This window comes from Gobio gobio, assembly GCF_949357685.1.
Source record: "Gobio gobio genome assembly, chromosome: 21".
Taxonomy (NCBI): domain Eukaryota; kingdom Metazoa; phylum Chordata; class Actinopteri; order Cypriniformes; family Gobionidae; genus Gobio; species Gobio gobio.
Window position 1 is genome coordinate 23,399,555 of NC_137117.1, and position 26,854 is coordinate 23,426,408.

General features: G+C 38.5%; 1 protein-coding gene across 2 annotated transcripts in view; it reads left to right on the top strand.

The window, feature by feature from the left end:
• Window positions 1-1,688: 1,688 nt before the first annotated feature.
• LOC307118052 (C4b-binding protein alpha chain-like) overlaps window positions 1,689-26,854 on the top strand; it is an 82,534-nt gene continuing 57,368 nt past the window's right edge. For both annotated transcript variants that reach the window (XR_013815494.1, XM_079803394.1), the window contains exons 1-2: window positions 1,689-1,839; window positions 2,358-2,480. Coding sequence is in view for 1 of the 2 variants with exons in the window: in XM_079803394.1 (XP_079659520.1) it covers window positions 2,411-2,480 (70 nt within the window). In the remaining variant the exon portion in view is untranslated. The remainder of the gene's footprint in view (window positions 1,840-2,357; window positions 2,481-26,854) is intronic.

Genomic DNA, 26,854 nt, shown 5'->3' on the forward strand with positions numbered 1-26,854 from the left:
GAAACTTTCAACGCTGCACTGATGGTTCCTAATATAAATCTTAAGCAAATCCTGTCGATCCCAATTATGCCAAAGAGGCCGTTGTGGTAAATACAGTATTATACTTTATTTTTTAAAAATACAGGAAATCCCTGTATTTGGTGTTTGACGTCATAGAAAATTCCCATGATGCAACGGGAATTACAGTTATTTACTGTAAAGAGAATTTACAGTATTATACTGGGTGATATATAGTAAATAACTGTACAAATTACAGAAATGTCTAACAGTGTACCTAGCACAGTCTCACAAAATCCTGTGGGAAACAAAAATAATATATTTATAATGTAATATGAATAAACACTACAGCTTCTTGTTGAGCTCAAAAGCCTTTCTACTGTTGTCAATTATGTTGGTCCATCTTGTTTAAAACTATACAACTATGATGGAAAAAGTCTTGCTTGTATTGCATTTACCACAGCCCATGTGCTTCCACTACTGTTGAGTTATTTATTTCACATCACATTTGAAGTTGCTCATTTTGAATTCCTTTTCACTCATTATAATACGTTTTGTTATCAATAATATACATTTTGGCAGACGCTTTTATCCAAAGGAGCCCCTGGAGCAACATGGAGTAAAGTGCCTTGCTCAAGGACATATTGGTGGTGACCGCTGGGATCAAACCAGCAACCTTCTGCGTATCAGTTCCATGGTTTAACCCACTGGACCATCTCACAGTAATTTATTTATATACAGTATTATTACCTCCAGTGTAGGGCTATTTAAACTGGTTCACTGTTTATATGTATTTAAATGTGCCACCCCTCTCTGAGTCTGTGCCCCACAAAAAATTGTCTAGACCCGCCCCTGGCCTCACCCACTTCAGAGGGATGTTGTGTATTCGCTTTGAAGGTGTGATTTATACCAGAAAATGTTCATTAAAATGGGATAATACTTTGCAATTAACTTCTTACTTCCTTAGTTTGCGGAGAAAATTCTGCACAATTCCACAATTGAGTTGAAGCGAGCCACAAGACGTAACCCGATACAGAATGGAGATTTGCGTTAACTTTGCGCTGCCAATCTGGTATGGCTTTATAAACTCTTGAATATTATTGACCTGTTTGATGTGCATCACTTTCATTAGAGTTGTACTGTACCTCATAGATGACCTAAGACCTTTGCCACTGTTGTGGGGAGGCAGAAATCTTTGAAGATGAAGATGCAGAAGATTCAGATGCTCATTAGGTAACTATGGCTGCATTTTTGGTTGGTGTTGCATACAAAGTAATAATGAATTGGCCAATGCTTTAAAAAAATGTTTTGCTTGTTGTTCCACGTGTGTGGGCAATCCATCCACAGGATGAATACAAATGTGCTTCTTGCAATAAATGACTTAATTATGACGCCTTTGTTTGAGTTTTTTTTTCACTTTGGGTAAACTGTTACACCTGAAAATCACTACTTGAAAATAAGTGTCTGAAAACAAGCAGTAGGCTATGTCTTTATTTATTTCAAAATAGCCTATAAAATGTGACATTAAACGCCAGTGACTGTAACCAAAGCCTTAATAAACATTACATTGAAATCGGTAATACATTTTTAAAGTTGACAAGAAATAAGCTGGATTGAATTGGCAGCTGTAAACCTCGATTCTAAAAAAAGTTTTGAAAAGTCAGTACTTTTTGAGCCTTTTGGCTTCCCGTACATCCAGTTTCGCTTCTTGCTCACGTTAGTTCTGTTTCGTTCTGGTGGTACGCATGGTAATTCGCAACTACGCAAGACTTTCAGTATGATTTCGTAAAGGGAAACGGACATTCAGAATCTAACACTGAAAAATCTCATAAACACCAAAAGGTAAGGCTGCTTAAAAAAAAGATTAATTTCCGCTTCTCTGCGTTGCTAATTTAGGCATATTCCTACCACAATGTCCTCGCTTGAAAATATGTAAGTTAGCCTAATAATGAACAATAACTAATTTGACTGAAATTATTTATCACACAATTTGATTTGTGTAAAATGATTTGTTGTTTTGTGTGTCGGGTTAGATTACTGGTTTGGCTATGGACTATTTAAAACGGAACAAAAGAGGACGGAAGCGCAGTGGTCAACACTCCCTTCCTCTGCGTTACCACATTCTTTTTTTGTGTGACTAGACTATAAACAGTCGAATGAGTCTTGGTTAGTTAACTAAAACTAGTTTTATGCATTCGTTCACAGCATGTGCATGTTGTCTTTTAATAAAATGACATTAATAATTAAAACCTTTTCTGTTTCGTTGTACAGAATGCTAGTGTTAACTTCAGATTATTCAAAAGTAAGTATTTTAAAAGTTAATTTCTTTACGCCATTTCTTTTATTTTTATTTGGTGCAGAAAACAAATAACATTGGCCTAGATTAGAGCTGACATTCACCGACGTAAACAACATGGGATGCAAGAAGCTGTGCCTCAGTGTTGCTCTCCTTCCTTTTCTTATGATCTGTGAACATGTCCGAGGTGAGTGTATGTCTGTCTGTTTGTCTAAATTACGATTTAGTTTCAGTTTTTACACTCGGGGCGTCCCAATTCGCGTACTTATGTTGCTGTAAAGTTTTATGTTGGACATCCGTTAGACAGTCGCAGAGAAAATTAAGGGACTGTCCATTGATCTATATAAATGATGTTTATAGATCAGTGGGACTGTCTCAAAAGTGCGCGCGCACACACACACACACACACACACACACACACACATGTTGGGTTTTCATGTTTTATGGGGACTTTCCATAGGCGTAATGGTTTTTATACCGTACATACCGTATATTCTATCCCCCTACCCTGCCCCTAAACCTACCCATCACAGGAGACATTCTGCATTTTTACATTTTCAAAAAACATCACTTGGTCTGATTTATAAGATGTTTTCCTCATGGGGACCAGCAAATGTCCCCACAAGGACGAGGATTTTGGATATTGCCATCTTTGTGGGGAAATTTTGTCCCCATAACGTTGGGATTACCAGTCCACACACACACACACACACACACACACACACACACATATGCATTCCAAGATGCGAAACCATGCAAAGATTGCAAACCATACATGCTTTGCATAAAATGTAAAGATGTGAAATAGTGGGAAACCTTTTTTTAGTTGAACATTTTAAGCTGTGAATGGGATATGCATGATATGCAATGGGAGATACATTGGTACATTGTTATTACATTGTAATCCAACATTTTATTTAGAATAGAAACTGATAGAAACAGGTGTTGTCATGGCAAATAATATGTTCACACACACTCTACACACATCATACACGACTTGAATTGTGAAAATTTAATTTGGTCTATTTTTAATGAATTCTTCAAATCTATATAACTTCCTGGTCATGTGACCTGATGATGTCACACCAGCTGTGATATGTTCACACACACTCTACACACATCATACACGACTTGGATTTTGAAAATGTCATTTTGTCTATTTTTAATGATTTTTTTAAATGTACAGATTGATATAACTTCCTGGTAAATTTGCCTTATGGAAACACTCATATATTTGTTATGAAAAGAGGAATTTGACAAAGCTGTCAAATTACTCCATTATTCATTTGGTTAATTTCACAAGTAATGTGACATTAAGAAAGACTTGTTTTGTGGGATTTTCATATAGAATAAAGACATTTAGTGCGCAGACTGCGCACAATCAGCTCATGACACATCTCTTTATTTAAAAAAAAAAACCATACAGAATTTAAACAATCAAGAGTTTGAATTATTTTTCTGTTTTTTTTCTGGTCTCTTTAAATATTAACAAATGTCAACTAATGCTCTTAGGATCTTGTAAAGTCACCGTTATGTAGTATTACAGGGAAATAAGTAGTTACATATCTTACTGTATATAAAACCAAATTTTATATTTCAAAAAGGCACCAAAGTTTTTACTAAAATGACATTTTGATGTTAATAACACACCAATTATACTTGTAAACTTTCATAAATAGTTTTTACTTTCATGTACAAGAATAGGGTTGGGCATCGTTTCGATTTGAATGATTCTGATTCCGATTCTTACTTTCGATTCCGGTTCTTTTCGATTCTCGATTCCGATTCTTTGAGGGGTGGAGTCAAATTATGTCACAGGCTCATTTCACAGAGGAAAATTTTATTTTTATTCAATAATGAGTTTTAGTTTTGGGACTTTCTCCGCTGGCATTTTCCCCTGCTTTGCTGCAAAGGTGAATGGAGTTTCACACCGAGTCTCCACCGGTTTAGCAATAGCATTAGCAGCAATCATATTAAGACTGCTACTAGCGTGGGCAATTTGCGTAACGCTACATTTATCTACGAGGGGAAAAAAAAAATTCAGTAACATTGTTGTTCACCACAATTAGCAATTTGGTCAAGGGCTTTGTTATTACACTACAATCACTTACCTGATTGTGACGAGGTAACGTTAAAGGGATAACATTAGTTCACCCTGAAATGAAAATAAAGCCATCTTTTACTCTCCCTGCTGTTGTTCAAATGCGCACGTTCCTGTGTATGGGGCGCCGTTTGTAACAGCGGCTCACGGTGAAAATAACAGCAACATTTTGACACATTTAGCTTCAAACAATGTTTAAAAAACTGGTATGAATTTTTGGCGGTCACTTTTTTAGCACATTTACAACAATATTTGTCAACTTAGAGATATTTTAAATAGTTAAATCTAAATGTTAAATGTTAAATCTAAATGTTAAATCTAAATCTAAATGTTAAATCTAAATCTAAATGTTATATCTAAATGTTAAATCTAAATCTAAATGTTAAATCTAAATCTAAATGTTAAATCTAAATCTAAATGTTAAATCTAAATGCTAAATCTAAATCTAAATGTTAAATCTAAATCTAAATGTTAAATCTAAATCTAAATGCTAAATCTAAATGTTAAATCTAAACGTTAAATCTAAATGTTACATCTAAATCTAAATGTCAAATCTAAATGTTAAATCTAAATGTTAAAACCGGTTATCTGCATTCTGAATTTGCATATTAGTTAAATATTTAGTTTCACCCGAAACATTTAGATTCAACATTTATATTTAGATTTAACATTTAGATTTAACATTTAGATTTAGATTTAGATTTTGTATTTAGATTTAACATTTAGATTTAACATTTAGATTTTACATTTAGATTTTACATTTAGATTTAGATGTAACATTTAGATTTAACGTTTAGATTTAACATTTAGATTTAGCATTTAGATTTAGATTCAACATTTAGATTTAGATTTAACATTTAGATTTAGATTTAACATTTAGATTTAGATTTAGCATTTAGATTTAACATTTAGATTTAACATTTAGATTTAACATTTAGATTTAACTATTTAAAATATCTCTAAGTTGATAAATATTGTTGTAAATGTGCTAAAAAAGTGACCGCCAAAAATTCATACCAGTTTTTTAAACATTGTTTGAAGCTAAATGTGTCAAAATGTTGCTGTTATTTTCAGCGTGAGTCGCTTTACAAACGGCGCCCCATACCTGTGTGTGCGCACTCCAAGCTGTCAGTAGACTCACGCAATGTTGTCATGACAACCGCTTATTAAGTCGTGACATACAGAACGTAGTTTCTGGGCCCAAGCCTCAACTCGTTTCACTTGAGAATGCCATCGACGGCCGTTTATGAGCGCTATTCATATTAAACATCAAACATTTTAAAAAGTTAAACATTTTAAATAATTACAGTCTACACAACAGGCTCTGTGCTCACAGCATCACAGACATTAATATTTTATCGATTTATAAAAGATGAATCACTCTCTGGCCATCTGGAATTTGTGTATGGAGATAAAGGTTATGATTATATATATATTTTTGTAGTATTACACCACATTGTGTGTGTATATTAGCACCGTTTGTTGTTTTTCTTGTGGTATGAGATGGAGCGCTTGGACCCGGAAGCGTTGCCGCGTGACGTCAGACTTAACCGGATAGGAGGTTTTATTATTAGTATTATTTCTTATCACACATACGTTATAGAAAAGACGAGAGTCGCGTTTTTTTCTATTGAGCCTGATTTCTCAAAATGGTGCGTGTGTGTGCTTATCCTGGGTGTCATGACAACAGTGCGAGTTATAGTAGGCATGAGTGCCGGTGTTGTGTTATATTCAGGTCCTGTGAAAAACTGTTCCAGTGGGTGGAATAAACATCAATATTCATAAGATTTCCCTTGTTGTGGGCGTGGCCTTGAGACAACACGCAAACGAATGGAACTGAAAATATTAGTGCACGCTCCTCATTAACTGCGACAGTTCACATTTTCAAAACAATGAATAGTTTGTGTAATATGATAAATCGTTGTTTTGCCTGATTGATTACAGGCATTCAGATAAATAGGTAAGGACACAGAGCAAACAATGAACGAAATAACCTATGCTCGTCCAGGCTAATAGCCTACAGTTTTTTACTCTTTTTATTTCATTCATTTACTTGTATCTGTCACATATTTTAAAGTCCCTGTAAAGGCAATTCTGAGATTTTTTTCTAAACACATTATAAATGTTAGAAATGTATTGCTGAAACAAATTACAAAGACTTTGAACTATGTAGTACTGAATTCAGAAGTTAGACCGTTAAACAGTTTTTCACCGTTGCTGTGTTCAGGATTTTCTGGGCGGGGCTAAATCGGTGGCTCGATGACGCACTGGAGCCACCGAGCCTGGCTCCTCCCCTAACACGATCATAACTAGAGCACATTCGCATCAGTTTGCCCGCTCGATCGCGAGTCACTGTCAGTACTATTAGTTACTATAGTCTACAACTTACAAAACAGCTTACAAAACAAACACGATGATCAAGAAGAGGTGGATTAATTTTGTGAACAGCCATCTTGCTACTGCAGCTTTTCCGCGAGTGGGCGTGGTTTCGGCGCCGACAGCGGACACACCCCCAGCGTTTGAGAGCAGAGAATGCTGCTAATTTTTTCAAGTTTTTGAAAAGCTATTTTATGTACTTGGCGGATTTTTTAATGATTCAAATTTGGCTGGGTGGTTAATAACACATTTATCTGTGGTGTGAGAAACTCAGAACACATGTTTAGTTTTGACTTTACAGGGACTTTAAGGCTTTAACAGAACAACACATACACCTATTTGGAAATCAAATACTCCAAGTACTAATCGATTAAAGTAATAGTCCATCCAAAAATGAAACTTCTGTCAACATTTACTCACTGTGTGAAGATATTCTGAAGAACATTGGGAACCAGTAGAACAATACTGGTGTCCATTGACTTCTATTGTATACAAATACACATAGGCGTCGATTTCGGGGGGGACGCGTACCCACCAGATTTCGTCATGAGTCCTTTTGTACCCACCACTTTTTTTTTTTAAACCTCGAGTTCAATTTTGCGGTGAAGCATTGCTGACACACATATTATTTTTTCCACTCAATTGTGTCGTAATAACGATATCTTATGTCGTTTTAACTACATCTTTTCTCATAATAACGATATCTTATGTCGTTTTAACGACATCTTTTGTTGTAAAAACGTTTGAAAAGCAGAAGCAAGCTCCGTAAAATAGGCTCTTCCGCTGCCTGTATCAGTGGCAGTGCCCATAACACGAAATTGTTGTAATGGATTGATGTAGCCTATAGCCTACAGTTCTTAACAGCCATGGGTAGCAGGTGCCATGGACCGCTCATGATTTAGCGTAATGACGGACCCCGGTGCAGCCACAAATATCATAATTATCTATAGGCTAGGCCTACTGTAGCCTAATTGAGACATTCAAGAAATGTATTAAAAAGAAAGACGCTTTCAGCCTTACTCAAAGTAGAGCCCTACATTTCTGCCGGGCTTCGGGCCAATTTTCCAGTCATAGCCTACCTCAGACGTGGGCCGGGCTTCGGGCTTTTTTAGGCTCTAGGACGGCACTATGCAACACGCATCGCCGCAAATGAGTAAAGCAAGCCAACACGCAAACTGCCACAAGTGAAACTGAAAATAAGCTAAGTTTTAGATGCTCAAAAGCACAATCATCTTCATTAAAATTAATGAGACTAAATGCTCTTACCAGTGTTTAGGTCGCTCGTTCTCATAATGCGGTCTTTGATGTTGAAAAGAGCTGATGAATAAAATACTCATATCGGTTGATTTCGTTGACATGAACTCCGTTAAATGTGCATATAGCACGGGAATTGAAGATCGGATATATATTCATTTCGCGGAGAGGTGTAGCCTAAGGTAAGACAACCAGCATGTTTTTTATTTTTAATTATTTGTTTAGATTGTGTAGCCCGTTTTGTTTGCGCGCGCCGTTGCGATCTGCCTGCCTCATCTTGTCAAAAATGCCTTTTTACTGTGATGGTGGTGATAATAGGCTAAACGTTTAAACGATGCTTTAAGTGTTTTTTATGGATTTAATAAGCAAGACAAGTCAAGTGTTGATTTCAGAGGCTAAAGTGTTGGGTTAACTCACTGTCGGCCGCTGGCCGCTTGGTCGTCACTTTAAAAAGCAAAAACTTTAGTTTAACAAACATTAAATGCTTTAAACATTTTTCTAAATTAACTTAATAAAGAAACAAAACGAAATATATCTACTTTGACATTAAAAACAAAACGGAACTATTTTAATGGCTGTAACTAATGTGTAATAGGGAGGATAAAAAAACACGGGCTCCAGTGGGACTCTGATAATGAAGTGGTAAAAAAAATTGCAAAAATTAAAAATATTAAAGAATTCGCGGGGCGCTTTCGTCGGCATGAGTAAGATAGGCTATAAGACCCGCAATATGTCTCTCATCTGACATTTTTATTTATTTACATTAGTAAGCTGCAGGACATAGTCTTTCAAAACATGACCTGCGCGAAAGAGAAAAAAAATGTACCCAGCACTTCTGAAAATGCACTTCTGAATGCGTCTCTGTCCCCAGCACATTTCAAACCAAACTGACGCCCATGCAAATACACTGACTTTTTTTCAAAATATGCATGAGTCATACAACTTTGAAATGAGATGAGGGCTTCAGAATTGTTATTTTTGAACAACCAGTCCTTTTAAGTGGACCTCAAAAGAGCACATCATGTTTTTCTCTATTGTATTTAGCCTAGTTAACAGTCAAATACAGTTTAGAGAATCTAAGATAAAGAACTAATAATATAATAAATATTACATTAATAAATAGTTTTCATAGTTCTCTCTCTCTCTCTCTCTCTCTCTCTCTCTCACACACACACACACACACACACACACACACACACACACACACACACACACACACACACACACACACACACACACACACACACACACACACACACACACACAGGTTATAATAAAGAATATCTCATGTCTGTTCTTTGACTATATGTTGCACTGAAAAATAACTTCCTTTCATATCATGTGTTTTATATGGTGTGTGAAATCATCTAAAATTTAACAACCCATAATGTTGTGTTAATCGCGTTTAATATTATTCAAAGTATACATACGATGATATAGGGATGGGCGATATCTTATCGTTTGCGATACCGGTAAAAATTCTCCCCACGATAAGAATTTGTCTTCCCGCGATAATAACGATAAAGCCTAGTTGATGGCGCGATCCATCCGCACAGTGCTGCCGCTGCCCGTGTTGATGCCCTAAGCGTTATTACTTTATGATGGCCGATGGCTGCAGTGGCAGTGTTCGTTACTTTGTATAGCTGAATGGGGGTTGGAGAGAGAATTTTTTTGTGGTGCCCCTCGCAGCACTCGGTGTCCTACGCGCAGCGCGTGATGGGAGCGGCGGCACTGAATCCGCATCTCACGTGCAGAGCGAAAACAACTATGGCGGAAGCTGCGGAAGAGTTCATAGCTAAACGAGGGGCACCTGAGGGCAATCTGAATCTGTACATACAGATGTATTTTCACGCGCTGAGCACTTGGACTGAGCGCTTAAAAGATTCGCTCTGTCTCAATCGATCGGTAAAGCACACTATTTCAGTTAATTTCAATGAATGCGCTGTGCATTTGACTCACATTGAACAAACACTAGTGTTAGGCGCGCGACTGAGAGAGCTCAGTGTTTCACACACACTCAAAGAGAGAGCGAGAGAGTCTTACACAACACAGAATTGACGTGCTACATGTAAACAATATCCTTTGTTGTATTTTCCTGTAAAATAATGGCGTTTATTTGGAATTATTCAGCCTTTCATGAACAGGAAGAAACGAATGCACAAACAGGAATCTCATTGGCTGGCGTCAGAGGCGTAGCAAGCTTTTCAAAAGTGTGGGGGATGGATGTGGTTTTTTTGTTAACAATAAAAACGATGAATACCATGACAGAAGGGTACAAAAGGTATAACATACGAGATATATAATATATATTATACATACCTCGGTTTTTTTTAACCACGGTGTTCGGTTCTGATGGCTAGTCACATCATTTTTTTGTTATTCTATTCTTAGGTGATGGGGACAGAAAAAATGCTAATTTTTTATTTTACTTAAAAGACTTGAAAAACCTTATTTAAACTTAAAACTTTACTTAAAAAAACCTTGTACACATTCCTAGTGTATAGTATAATATAATATATATATATCAATATTTACACTGGCAGCTCAAAGCTGTACAGCAGCATTTAAGTATGAAATTTAATGAATAAATGTAAAAATAAAACACTACATAGACTTCACACTGATTCTTATTAAAGCTACTGTATTAAAGGTCCTGTTCTTCGTGATCCCATTTTTCAAACTTTAGTTAGTGTGTAATGTTGCTGTTAGAGCATTTATAATACCTGTAAAATTATAAAGCTCAAAGTTCAATGCCAAGCGAGATATTTTATTTAACAGAAGTTCCCTTTCAAAGCCTACAGCGAACGGCTGGTTAGGACTACATCCTGGTACATCCTGCTTTAATTACGTCAGTAGAGCAGTATGTCGACTAACCTCCGCCCACAAGAACGCGCGAAAAAGGGGGCGTGGTCTTGTTGCTCCCGCGTGGAGAATAGGAAGTGTTGCGTTCGGTTGCGTTCGTATAGTTTGTTTGTTGCCATGTCGTCGAGACGCTGTTATTTTCATCCCGGAGTCAAGTCACCTTTGTTTGGCTTTCCCAGGGACGCTGTACTTAGAGATCATTGAGCGCATGCATCCCTATGATGCATCCCCGTTATGGTGAGAGGCGTGACCTTTCCGGTAACGTGCTCTGCGTGCGCTAAGCTGCTGTCGAATCACAACACGGGAACCGCTGGCACAATCAGAACTCGTTACGTATTTCTAAAGGAGGGACTTCATAGAACAGGGTAATCTTTCAAGCCGTTTTTAGGACAGTGGAAACAGCGGTACACAGATAAGTAAATTGTGTGAAAAATACTGTGTTTTTTTACACGCAAAACATGAACACATGTTATATTGCACACTTTAAACACAATCAAAGCTTAAAAAAAACACGAAAAACGGGACCTTTAATGTTTTTCAGTCAAGAACAGAGAGTGCTTTTCTATGTCTTTTGTAGTTTTATTAACATTAAAGTCCCCATAGTAGGAAATGATATGGAAGCCAATGGCTACCATCAGCTGTCTGTGTTCAACAGAAGAAATGAATACAGGTTTGGAACAACAGTAGAGTGAGTAAATAATGACATCATTTTAGAGGTCAACTGTCCCTTTAAGGACAGCGTGTTCACTATACAGGGAGTGCAGAATTATTAGGCACGTTGATTTTCTGATCATATTTTTTTTCCAGGCACATTTGACCAATTCCAAACCACAGTAATCCTAATAACTACTATTGATTTAGTATTTAATAATGTATAAGTGATATAATTGTTCATGAAGGCTGGAAATGAAAATCACCTTATATTCAGGTGTGCAGAATTATTAGGCATGTTTTCTTTTACAGATAAATTGAGCCAAAAAAGAGATTTAACTCAGACTGAAAAGTCAAAAAGTATTAAATGCCTAGGCTTTATGGACAGATAGGTTGAGAGGGACTCTTGAAGGACCAGCACCACATCCTCTAGTACCACTGTTTGAAGAATTCATCTTCCAGAATCTGGCAGTACGTTTTGGGAGTTCATTTTTAGTCCATCTCTGCAAAACGGACTTCAGGATGGACTAAAATGAACTCCCAAAACGTACTGCCAGATTCTGGAAGATGAATTCTTCAAACAGTGGTACTAGAGGATGTGGTGCTGGTCCTTCAAGAGTCATTCTCAACCTATAAAACCTATAAAGCCTAGAAAAAAGCAGGCTTCATGTATTTTACAACACTTCAGCTTATGATTCTTATTTAGTGGGGGTCATTTTTTAGGATTCTTTACCTAACTGAAGTCTCTGAGATCCTGACACCTTCACTTCTGGAGACTCCAGGTAGGTTGCAGCTTTGGAAAATGGTGGCGCTGGAGACTAAAGGGTTCCTGATGGTTTCACCCTTAATTCTTCACCTTAATTCTTAATTCTTTTGCGGTTAATAGGTGTCTTTTCTCCGCCACATGTTTTTGTCTGACCCTGCTGACCCAACGAGCATTTCACTGTCCAATGGTCACGTCTTAACTGCAATGTCTAGTATTGCATTAGTATTGCATCCTTCTCATGGGCATTTAATACTTTTTGACTTTTCAGTCTGAGTTAAATCTCTTTTTTGGCTCAATTTATCTGTAAAAGAAAACATGCCTAATAATTCTGCACACCTGAATATAAGGTGTTTTTCATTTCCAGCCTTCATGAACAATTATATATCACTTATACATTATTAAATACTAAATTAATAGTAGTTATTAGGATTACTGTGGTTTGGAATTGGTCAAATGTGCCTGGAAAAAAAATATGATCAGAAAATCAACGTGCCTAATAATTCTGCACTCCCTATATAGGCTGCACTGCTGTCAATTTAAGACGTGCATCTAATATACAGACACACGCAAATGTACTTTCACATTGCACATAACCGACTGTGTTTATGTTAAACTTGTGTGTATTTGACAGTATTAGCACAGTAAGACTACTTAGTCCAGTAATCACGTGTTTAACAGGCGTTTAGTGCGCGCGCTCTGCGCCTTAAAACGGTGTATAAGCATGCGAATAACCGGCAGGCTTTAAAACGCATGCAAATAATGAACTTTCGTGATTGTAAATAACTAGTGTTCTGTGAGTATAACTCTCTGACACCAGCATTGCAAGCGTGTCTAGCACTGTGTATAGTGATTGGATATTTGCTCATATCAGCGCGTAGACTCACAGGCACTGCAAAAACAAAAGAAAAAAAACAACGCAATTCACAAGCGCTTATTGAACCGTGAATGCTGTACCGAACGGTTCAATATTATAATGAGAATTGTGGCATCCCAGCGTTTGTGCAAAACTGCGGGAAAACTGCAGAAAAAGTGTGGGTGTTGAACCCTCTCACCGGGAAAAGTGTGGGTGTGCCCACGGGTGCGACGCCCCTGGCTGGCGTGCACCTATTACTGTGCTATTTCGATTTCAGCAAATCAGTTTGAATGAGCGCTGACAATGTGATTAATATCCATGAACCCAGAAGCTCATTAATCCTTAGTGCAGTTTATTTTTATTAGTTGAAGAATTCGTGGTAATATTATTTTATCAACTCAAATTACTGAAGTTCTATCATTAAATCATTATTTGTAACTTTTTGTAATCTGAAGACATGGTTGGGATTATTACTTTAGCTGTTTCTGCTATTTTTACCACTGTTTGCACCATGAGTGTATGAATAAATACAGAATCGGTTTACATTTAAAACTTGTCATTGATTTGAATTATTATTGTTTGTATTGTGTGATGTTTTTCAGCACAGTTGCACTATTTAAACATTACCTGCACTTTTACAGAAGACAATTATATCTGTAACTTTTTCATTTCTGAAAAGGCTGGTATGGAATTTTACATTACATTTTTTTTATATATATTATGTATTATAGGAGCCTATTTGATGACAGGTACTTTTTACTTAAGATCATGGTTTGTTTTTCTGAGTCTGCATGCAGCATCTCACTTGTATCCAAAAACATGGGGAATGATACTACATTTATCGTCATTGATATCGTTATCGCAATAAATACTAGAAAATATCGGGATCAATTTTTAAGTACATATCGCCCGTCCCTATACCATTTCATCATAATTTCTGAAAATTGTAGGCCAGGGATTCCCAAACATTTTGTCAGCCAAATTCTGTCTAAAATATTTACTTCAAGCCACACTTTTGAGCGCCGCTTACCGTGCTCCATAGCTGCAACAGAACAAATGGGTGCGGCAAGCACTTCCGCAAATCCGATGGTCAATAAGGAATCCAAAACTTGCGCATTTGGAACCGATGATCGGAATTGAAAACAAATTTTCTAAACGATTCCAATGGCATCGTTATTTTTTAAACGGTTCCGAGTTGGAACCGGTTCTCGATGCCCAACCCTATACAAAAATAATTTATTTCTCCACAAGGATTAGTGCACAATTTGGAATAATACATAAATCAAGGTTAGAAACAAAACTGTTTTTTAATAACAATTGGTTTGGAACTTTTGGTTGAGGAATTTATTAAAGATGATGGTATTTTAAGTTTTATGAAATTGACCAATACTTAGTCAAGATATAATTGTATGTCATTTCCAGAGAACTTTTGAGGCTTATTGGATTAGAGACATTTGATGAGCTACTTCCCATTTCAGGCTGAATAGTATTGTTCAAACAAAATATACTCTTGCTGTTACAAATACATTGAACTTTCTGTTCAAGAAACAGTTCAATTGGAATAAATTATAGATGACACCTCATAAATAATCTATTACAAACAAAGTAAAGGAGTTTTCATTTAAAATAATTTATATTGAGTATAGGCCTACACTTATTAAAGACAGAGCGGTGTTCAACAGTACAAAGAAACTCATACAGGTTTGGAACAACTTGAGGGTGAGTAAATGATGACAGAATTTTCATTTTTGGGTGAACTATCCCTTTAAAATGTAGAGGTGTAACGGTACACAAAACTGACGGTTCGGTACGTACCTCGGTTTTGAAGTCACAGTTCGGTACGGGTTCGGTACAGGAGTTTCACAAAAAGGCTTTTTATTTATTTTTATTGGTTTACTGAAAAAAAAGTGTCTGTCCTTAAATTAATTAAATTATAACTAAAAGTGTATTGAAGATATTGCTGTAAACTATATAGGGAGCCCTTACTTGCACATTAATATTAAAGGTTAACAACAGAGCCCAGAGTTGCTATTTATTTTTAGGTATAATAATCAGCACTCAAATAACATAGTACGCAAACATGTAAACTTCACATAAGGCAGTTTTTGCAATAACTTCTAAATCTAATTATAAAATAGTTTTTCTCCAATTCGTTGTTGAAATATAATCATTTACACAGTGGCTGTCATTTTCATGACAGGTTTATTTAAACATGCATGAAAATAATCAAGACATCACTAACAGGTTCAGTAGAATATAATGAATATAATATAGGCTAATATAGTGCATATATTTAGTGAAAGAGTTGATTTCTCTAGTGAATCAAATTCTGCGTGTGGACACTGAATGACTGCCTGAGGTAAAAGTGATGCTTCATGACATTGTTTAGTTTACAAACAGTTATACTGAGGTCTTTCCGCCGTTGAAACACTAATTAAGCAATTACACCACATAAGATACGTGACAGTAAAGTGTAATGTATCTTCAACTTACCTTCAGATGTTCATTCATGTTTATTCTTTAGGAAGAGATGATCGATCGCGTTCACAGATGATCGCGTTCACGCATGTGGGTGTTAGCGCTTGAAATGTGATAAGTGATCAGTCACGCCACATTAAAGAGCATCAAAACGGCATTTATCGTTTGAATTTCGTGATAAAATTGACTGAATACTTAATATGTTCGTGTTAGAACTCTGATTGAAGTGTGTTCCGCGTTTAAAACAAGCTGACTGTTAACGGTTAAAGATTGTATTCGGAAACCACGCGTGCACCGAACCGAAAGCCCTGTACCGAAACGGTTTGGTACGAATACGTGTACCGTTACACCCCTATTAAAATGTTTTACAATTGATAAAGAAAACTCTAGTATTTATATGTGATTTAATCATTATTATGGCTTTTTACTGGGCCCATAACCAAAGTCAAGTGGATTGAAAAATAACAACTTAAAATACATTAAAAACGGACATATATTTGGAAACAATTTCTAAAAGTAAAACTTTAAAAGCAGTTTAGGATATACTTTTCATTTATTCAGTATATGTTTTGTTTAGAAAAACAAAATCTATTTCCACTATACATTGTTTTGATGTTTTCTAAAAAAGAGAAGAAAAAGGTTTATGATACAAACAAATACAATCATTGAATACATAAATAGAAGGAATCTCTATTCATATTAGATGTGACATGATACCATTTTGATATCACAATGTTTTTTTTATAATGCTTCATTCTCTTTTTGTTAAGTGACTTCCCATATACACAGGTGCTGGTCATATAATTAGAATATCATCAAAAAGTTGATTTATTTCACTAATTTCATTCAAAAAGTGAAACTTGTAAATATATTATATTCATTCATTACACACAGACTGATATATTTATTTCTTTTAATTTTGATGATTATAACTGACAACTAAGGAAAATCCCAAATTCAGTATCTCAGAAAATTAGAATATTGTGAAAAGGTTCAATATTGAAGACACCTTGTGCCACACTCTAATCAGCTAATTAACTAAAAACATGTAAAGGTCTTTAAATGGTCTCTCAGTCTAGTTCTGTAGGCTACACAATCATGGGGAAGACTGCTGACTTGACAGTTGTCCAAAAGACGACCATTGACACCTTGCACAAGAAGGGCAAGACACAAAAGGTCATTGCAAAAGAGGCTGGCTGTTCACAGAGCTCTGTGTCCAAGCACATTAATAGAGAGGCGAAGGGAAGGAAAAGATGTGGTAGAAAAAAGTGTACAAGCAATAGGGATAACCGCACCCTGGAGAGGATTGTGAAACAAAACCCATTCAAAAATGTGGGGGAGATTCACAAAGAGTGGACTGCAGCTGGAGTCAGTGCTTCTAGAACCACTACGCACAGACGTATGCAAGACATGGGTTTCACCTGTCGCATTCCTTGTGTCAAGCCACTCTTGAACAACAGACAGCGTCAGAAGCGTCTCGCCTGGGCTAAAGACAAAAAGGACTGGACTGCTGCTGAGTGGTCCAAAGTTATGTTCTCTGATGAAAGTAAATTTTGCATTTCCTTTGGAAATCAGGGTCCTAGAGTCTGGAGGAAGAGAGGAGAGGCACACAATCCACGTTGCTTGAGGTCCAGTGTAACGTTTCTACAGTCAGTGATGGTTTGGGGTGCCATGTCATCTGCTGGTATTGGTCCACTGTGTTTTCTGAGGTCCAAGGTCAACGCAGCCGTATACCAGGAAGTTTTTGAGCACTTCATGCTTCCTGCTGCTGACCAACTTTATGGAGATGCAGATTTCATTTTCCAACAGGACTTGGCACCTGCACACAGTGCCAAAGCAACCAGTACCTGGTTTAAGGACCATGGTATCCCTGTTCTTAATTAGCCAGCAAACTCGCCTGACCTTAACCCATTAGAAAATCTATGGGGTATTGTGAAGAGGAAGATGCGATATGCCAGACCCAACAATGCAGAAGAGCTGAAGGCTGAAGGCTGAAGACCTGAGCAGTGCCACAGACTGATCGACTCCATGCCACGCCGCATTGCTGCAGTAATTCAGGCAAAAGGAGCCCCAACTAAGTATTGAGTGCTGTACATGCTCATACTTTTCATTTTCATACTTTTCAGTTGGCCAAGATTTCTAAAAATCCTTTCTTTGTATTGGTCTTAAGTAATATTCTAATTTTCTGAGATACTGAATTTGGGATTTTCCTTAGATGTCAGTTATAATCATCAAAATTAAAATAAATAAACATTTGAAATATATCAGTCTGTGTGTAATGAATGAATATAATATACATGTTTTACTTTTTGAATGGAATTAGTGAAATAAATAAACTTTTTGATTATATAACCAGCACCTGTATATACACAAACACACGTTTTTTGGTCTTCTCTACGCACCTGTCTGTTACCTGCAAGTGTGTGATGTTAATTGTTAATTGTAAAGAAATGACTGAAATGTTGGGAATTTTTTTGGTAAAAAAATAAATAAAAAATGTAATGACAGCCAACAGTTAAAGATTTGTGTCAGAAAAAAATTAACTAAACAAAACAATCTTTATAGGCCTAAAAATAAATATCAGTGAAAAGCAGAAATTTGGTGGATAAATTGTCAAAGCAACTCAAAATGATGTGCCATGTCATATATTTAGCATGTACGCTAACTGTTTGCCTATTGTTTGTCCCTTACCTTTTAGTGCATCCTGCACAACAAACAGAACCATTCTGTTTCATCTTAAGAAGACTGTAGGCCTACACATAAAATGTGAAACCACCTATAACACCTGTCACATTGAGTCTGCATGAACAATACAATAAAGATAGGAACGTCATTATCTTAAAGGGTTTGTTCATCTAAAAATGAAAATGTCATTTATTACTCACCTTCATGCCGTGCCACACCAGTAAGACCTCCGTTCATCTTCGGAACACAAATGAAGATATTTTTGTTGAAATCCGATGGCTCAGTGAGCCTGCATAGCCAGCATTGACATTTCCTCTCTCAAGATCCATTAATGTACTAAAAACATATTTAAATCAGTCCATGTGAGTACAGTGGTATAATATTAATATTATAAAGCAACGAGAATATGAAGCTTCGGAGCGTAAACGAGTCAGCGAGGCGAATCCTGATTTGGATTGCGTGTTAAACCGCCAAACTGCTGAAATCACGTGATTTTGGTGCTCCGAACCGCTGAATCGACTCGCTGATTCGTTTACGCTCTGAAGCTTCATGAAGCAGTGTTTTGAAATCGGTTATCACTATATAAGTCGTTATTTAGTTTTTTTTGGCGCACAAAAAATATTCTCGTCACTTTATAATATTAATATTAAACCACTGTACTCACATGGACTGATTTAAATATGTTTTTAGTACATTAATGGATCTTGAGAGTGTAAATTACATTGATGCCTATGCAGGACTCACTGAGCCTTCGGATTTCAACAAAAATATCTTAATTTGTGTTCCGAAGATGAACGGAGGTCTTATGGGTGTGGAACGGCATGAGGGTGAGTAATAAATGGCATTATTTTCATTTTTGGGTGAACTAACCTTTTAACTTCACTTTTTTGTCAAGACATTTTATGTTATATTAAGTTATGTTAAGTTATGTTATGGTGTTTTTTTGGTTTGTTTCTGGATTAATAAATGCAAGTAGTGCTTTTGAACAGGGCTGGCCCGTGGCATAGGCGGAATAGGCACATTTTAGGGACGCCACTCATCTATGGCGTCAAAATGAAATGGTAATTTTTTCCACCCCGTTTTATTACTGATGGTAATACTGTTGGACTGTTATCTGTCACCCCATGTAAGTACCAAATTGTACAGTAGTTTAATAACAGCTGTAGAAATGTTTAATATTTACCAATAACATTATAGCATACTGGTAATAAATAATCTGGTTGGGTTATTACAATTTTTTTTTAATGTAGGCCTGATATGTGTACATCAAATAAGATAGCATCAAATTACTTGCAAATGTTAATGGTTTCCGAGGTCTTCTTGCAATAAAAATGCCATATCTCAGCAAGCACAGCATAACTTTTATGGTAAAATATGCCAAATTGTAGATTTTTTTAAATAATGTAAAATAATCCAAACAATATTTTTATAATTTAAACAAAATGAATTTGGAAAAGTATAAATATAGAACCAAAATAAGTACAATAGTCTGCATCAAGCAGCGTTGGAAGAATAAACACTTGCTATGACAAATATCTCTTGAGAAGTTGCTTATGGATTGTTTAACATTGGGTTTACAAAGCAGCAGAAAATTGGTGGAAACACAAAACAGATGAAATTGGGAATTCCTGTGTGATGCCACTTTAGAGATGAAATTTAGGGAACAAACAATAATGTAATCTCAGTGACCTTTTATTTTTTGCATAAAGTGTCATAATGGTATTAGAAAATCAATTAACAAAGCCAAATTTCCAAAGACAGTGAAATCTCAACCAATGTTCCACTGTATCAAATGCCTTGTAAAAGCCTAAAAAATAACACACACACAAAGAAACATGACCAAGAAATGATATACATTTGCATTAAAATGACATTTTCACAATTCAAGTCGTGTATGATGTGTGTAGAGTGAGTGTGAACATATCACAGCTAGTGTGACATCATCAGGTCACATGACCAGGAAGTTATATACATTTATATATTTCAAAAATTCATTAAAAATAGACAAAATTACATTTTCACAATTCAAGTCGTGTATGATGTGTAGAGTGTGTGTGAACATATCACAGCTGGTGTGACATCAGCGGGTCACATGACCAGGAAGTTATATCGATTTGTATATTTCAAAAATTCATTAAAAATAGACAAAATTACATTTTCAAAAGCCAAGTCGTGTATGATGTGTGTAGAGTGTGTGTGAACATATCAAACTGGTGTGACATCATCAGGTCACATGACCAGGAAGTTATATAGATTTGAAAATGTGAAAGATTCATTAAAGATAGACAAAATTACATTTTCAAAAGCCAAGTCGTGTATGATGTGTGTAGAGTGTGTGTGTGAACATATCACAGCTGGTGTGACATCATCAGGTCACATGACCAGGAAGTTATATAGATTTGAAAGTGTCAAAAATTAATAACTGTACAATTATTATTATTATTTATTTATTTTTTACAAAAAGTTGTGCATCATATGCTGCATTTATATATAAATACATTGTAGGTGATTTCAGCTCTTTAGATAAAACCACCACAAAGTTAAATAGATTTATTTCATAAAGACATTGTTTACTTACATATTTATAACATATATAAAAATCATATAAAATTAAAATTTTTTTATCTATACTTAATCTTTATTTTTCTAACATCAACTACAAATGTTAAAGGATCACGTTTTAGTGTTTAATGGAATAATGCACATATTTAACCAACTTTGTGGTTGATTTTGCACTTTTGAGACACTCCCTAACTTGAATGTCCCAAGTGGGGATTGTGAGGACTTTTTCACTTCTCATTCTTAAAACAATCACATCATTGAAAAATATTACAATTAACTTTTGATATTATGCTTTACAACGAGCAGTCCCGCCGCTGGGCGTCACGGTGCCCTTTCTTGTGGTGCCCCACTCAGCACGCGCAACGCGTGGTGGGAGTGGCACTGTGAACGATATACAACATCATCCACAAAATAATGCTGAAGAAAAGATCGAATGTCTAACGAATGTCAAACATAAAACCAACTTTACCGCAACCGTACTTATGCACTATTCTGTGTTATTTTGTATTAGACACAGTGCCAGTAACGCTAGTGAATTATGGGAGTAACTTCCATCGAACTGTAAACAATCAGATACTAGCAATAAACTTAATAAACTTAAGCAATAAACTAAAACTTAAAGGTTAGCAACTAAACTAGTGACTCGGCCATGCAGTGATGGTATAGCAACTGTGGCGACAGGACGTACGTCTCCGTTCCCTCCTTCAGGGAACGAGGGTTTCCATAGGTAACCGAGACGTTCCCTTTCAGTCGGTCACGTTCGACGTATGTCGGACGTCACCGACGAATTGGGATCCCTTTGGAAAACGCCACAGTTACTACCACTTCCAGCACCAAGCGAAGAGCCCCTCAGACCCCGTCTGTTCCGGGCAGGAAAACTCACGCAGGGAGAGTCACTGCTGCTGTTCCGCAAGACCCACTCAGCAGACTATTGCACTGGGAAAGTGTCCCCAGAGGGGCCGCTGCGGAAGCCACATCATGCCCAGAGGGAGTTACCATGTGGAGAATACATGTATGGACTGGCCTTGGGCAGTACAACATACGGAAGTCCCAGGGGTGGCCCCGGCCTTGTAGGCGGGGGAACAACACCGCACTGAGACAGCAGAGGAAGCTCTGCCGAGGGAAAGACACGGGCTTGCCGCAGGGAGCCGTACCGTGGAAGAATACACATATGGGACCGCCGTGGGGGTCACAACATATGGAACCCAGCCTAACACAAGTTCCACCAATGCATACGAATGTTAGACCTGGCGTCGGACGCTCTGCCACGTCCGACTGCCGCGGGTTGCGGAGGACTCGACAGGGTTCGCCTTTCTGGGAAACTCGACTGGAGCAATAAGCGCACGTATCCATTCCAAGTGGTAGGGAAAGGTGCAGCAAGCCGACACTTAGAACGGGTACTTCGGTGTTACTGACTATGAGAAGTAAACACCGGAGGATACCAGCTCTACACGGAGGCTATAAAATCTTGCGAACATGTTAGGTGTCGCCCAGCCCGCAGCTCTACTAATACCTGTCAGCGAGGCGCCACGAGCCAGCGCCCAGGAAGAAGCTACACCCCTGGTGGTCTTAACCCAAGCGGGCAGGGCACATCACACGCCAAGACGATGGCATCCACTATCCAGTGGGCCATCCTCTGCTTGGAGACAGCCTTTCCCTTCTGCTGGCCTCCGTAACAGACGAAGAGCTGCTCTGAGGTCCCGAAGCTTTGCGTTCTGTCCACGTAAGTCTGCGGGGCGCAGACGGGGCAGAGAAAAGCTAGCGCTTTTTTTTTTAAAAGGCAGCGCTTGCAGGCTCACCACCTGGTCCCGGAAGGGAGTGGTGGGAACCTTGGGCACATATCCAGGCCGGGGTCTCAGGATTATATGAGAGTTACCAGGCCCGAATTCCAGGCACAATTCATCGACCGAAAATGCCTGCAGGTCCCCTACCCTCTTGATAGAGGCCAATGCAGTCAAGTAAAAACATCTACCATGTCATGATTAGCGGCGATAGCGGCAACATAAACTTTAAGGGAGCTCTGCCGTGGGAAAGACACAGGCTCACCACAGGGAGCACCCCAGCTGGTGGATGAGGCATCCGCGGAGACAACAGCATGCCTGGACCCTTGTTCTAGAGGCACTCCTGCCCGTAGAAATGAAGGGTCCGACCACGGGTTAAAGGTTTGGCGGCATCTCGGTGTCACTTGGACACGGAGGGATCCGCTGTGCCACTCCCATCTCGGGACTCGGTTGTGTAGCGAGCATTAAAGCGGTCTCATATGAAGCAATCCCGGCAGCGTTACTGCGGCTGCGGATGCCTTTTGCCCCAGGTGAGGTGCGCTGTCAGACCGAACAAGTCCAGCTCCGTACAGAGAAAAGAGATCCTCTGCGTGGGGCAGAGTTTGCTCTTTTCTCCATTTACCTGAAACCCCAACAGGCTGAGGTGCCCCATACTTTCTCATGGGAGCAATGGCCGCCTCCGTGACTTTCGTGTAGACACAGGGCGACAGGGACAGCCCGAAGGGTTAGACTCTGTACTGATATGCCTGTCCGTCGAACACAACACGAAGGAATGGTCTGCGTCGAGGGAAAATCGAGACATGAAAGTACGCGTCCTTCAGGTTGATCGCTGCTAACCAATCTTGGGGCCGGATGCACCAGAAGATGCGTTTCTGAACGGCAATTTGTTTTGCAGATACAAAGTTCACCAGTTATTAACTGCACCTCCGAAAAGCATAAGGTCTCTGTATATGTTTGTTTACTGTGAGTGTTTTTTTGTAAATTGCTGTGTATGTTAATGGTAATGCCACGGAGAGAGGGCTAGAGAGAGAGAGTTTGTGAATCAGACGTTAATGCGCACTTCTTCTGCTTTGTTTGTTTGTTCAGCTCTTACGATTATTTTTTAGTGAAAAACGATGTAATAAACTTCATAAACTATCAGTAAAGTTTGGCCATCATTCAGATGGGATATACGCTACATTCTGTGTCCTTGGGATAAGGTTTTCACACTGACAGCTGTACATTGTAAGACTGTTAGCAACTCTGTTTGTTTGTCCGAGTTAGCAACAGTAACTAAGGGGGCTTACCGATAGGTCAATTGAAGGAGGGGCTGAGCGTGGCAAGGCTTTGTGGCGTAGCACACGGTCTGCCTCACCTCCTTCCTCAGCGGGGAACAAGAGCGGCGAGGCATAGCGTCGCGCACTGTCGTCCACGCACCGCTGAGAAGAGGGGAATGAGAGTGGTGAGGCTTTGTAGCGTCACACACTGCCATTCTCGCCCTCTTGTGGGGAGGGGAATGAGAGCGGCGAGGCTTTGTAGCGTCACAAGCTGCCATTCCTGAACTCCCGAGACCCATAGGTATTGGAACTGCTCTTGAGAATTTGGGTACCACTGGCTGTTTTTAATACCAGTGGCAGAACAGAATTACTAATGGTTTTCCACCCGGCCCTCCTCCGGGGGAAGAGCAGCTCCTGACCAAATCCGGGTCAATGGTGTTTCTGAACCAGGGTGGACATCGTCTGGCCAACGGCCAGCGTTATGGGCAGCTCAACCTCGGCTCAGAACTACCCTCGTGCACTAAGCAGGGCGGAGGTGGCCTGCCAGTGGCACTGCCACCCCACCGATGAGGGTAGTGAGAGAGAGGAAAACTTCATACAAATTATGGTCCTATTGGTGTTCCATATTTTGGCACCAAATAGTTCCACAATGCCAAAGCCTTCCAATGCACATCCGGGAAAAGGCAAGGGGCGGGCAAGGCGATTTACACGTTGCACTACGCCTCAGCCACTATGAATCTGATTCAGCATGAGTGCCCACTATTATAGTGGGAATCTCAGCATCATCTTCATTTTCAACACATGACAGCCCTCTCTCCGATGCAGCAATTGACATCTGTCCTCTGCTAGAGCCCCAAATTAAACGCTTGGTCCCCTTTTTTTTTAAAAAACAGCAATCCCATCTGTAAGCTACCAGCAGGCATGTGAGATAGTGAGTGTGGCCGTGAGACGACACACGGCGCGCTGAACACTCAAGCCCTTATGAAAAGGCAAGACGAACAATACACCGACGTGGTTATGCTCTCGTGAGAGAACATAAACCACCCACAAACACAGTCTCAACATGCTTGCGATGCGATAGAGGAGTGGGGGCCCACGGAGATGTACTCGCGAAGGGACTCAACCCCGTTTGAGGTTTCATAGTCTCGACCACGCATCTGAGGTGCCTCACCGAACCGACAGTTGCTGTGAGAACAGCAGTTTGTTAAGCTGATGCAGCGGTGAGCATGCGGTCGCGCTGATTGTGCCTTTTCGCCAACACAAAGTCTCCCTCTCATTCTCTGGGGTATCTCTCTTGTAGATAGGCTCTCTTTTAGAAAAGCAGTCTTGCTTCATCAACGTCGTTCGGCTCCTCAGTGAATGACAATAGTGCGCTGCTCTCGCTTCCTGTTTATACCCGCGGTGCGGGGCGGAGCGCGAGATGCAAATCTCGCACGCCAATGGCCCATTGGCCTGTTCTCTATATCTCGAAGCTGATAGGGGCTCCCTGAAGTGATCCCAATTCGTTGGTGACGTCCTCGAATGTGACCGACTGAAAGGGAACACTGCTGTTAGGGATTAGAAGTGAAAAAGGAAACAGGCATGAATGGGGAGAAAAACGAAAGATTCTTGGTGCATTCCAGTGAATTGTCCATGGGATATTAATTATTTAATCTGGAGAGCAGACCACAAGAGCACTGTGTCTTTTGTTTTTTTTTATATTGTTACAGTGCCGGAGTAAAGAGCTCTATTCTTGTGATGCCAATGTCATATTGGATAAAAATAGTGCATGATGTAAAATGTTCAGCTTATTCAGTCAGTTTGACAGATAAGAATTATTAGTAGTGCAACCTTATTATTTGAAATGATTAGTTTCTGTCCTTTTGTGTGGCATGACTCTAAACCAGAAGTGCCATCCATATTTTAAAATGCAGTAAGTTTTTTCAAAAAAGGTGGATAACATTTCCATTCTGAGAATTGTGTAAAACTGTAATATAGTAATAAAAATAGGCACAATGTAAGTTAAATCACTCAACAAACAGTACATGCATGTGTAATCTGGTAGCATAATGTTGATACTAGCAATTAATAATGCTTTGCAAACAGAAAAGTTTAAGCCTAGAGCTTGATGGTCATAGCATGCTGCTACTGTACACAAAATTAACTGAAATCTTCACTGTAAACACTGCAAATGCGCATGACTTCCATTTGCTTTTGGTCATGAAATGGATGCATGAATCCAAAATTATTTTACAATTTATATTGGCCTGCACCAAAGTCATCAGGTTCAACGACCCAATGGCATCAAGCCGTTAGAATGCCATATATGACATCTCTTATTTCGTACCCTTAATGCTGTCAGGACTGATTTAATCATGACCTTAAAGGTGGGGCAAGTGCTTTCTGGTAACTGATGTTGATTTCAAATCACCAAAACAAACACGCCCCTATTTTGATAGCTCCGCCCCAAGGCATATGTAACCCAGGCAACGACTATGGCGGAATCTATGGGTATGATGTCATCAATAGATTGCAGGGTTATATTGATCACAAAAAGAGGAACCAAAGGAAACAAACGTATATTAGGAGCATATTATCTTTCTTTTCGGAAACACTTTGGGAACAGACAGTGAGAAGGTTTAGACACTCCAGGCTTATAAGGTGTGGAAATGAATGGGTCTTTATCATCACTGAAGTGAACGACAATACGACCGCAAATGGCCAAGCAAGCAAACATGACACATGAGCATATTCAAGCAAAAGCCAGCATATATTAGTTCTGTCAGGTGAGGTCCACTAAGTCAAGAACACACATGACAATACAAATTATTTAGAAATTTTTATTGAATAAATTGCAATCAGTTGATGAATCTGAATAATATTTTGTTTTTTGGCGGTATGGCTGTGTTCAGGGAGTCCTCTGACCTTTCATGAGCACCATGAAATAGCAGAGAGTC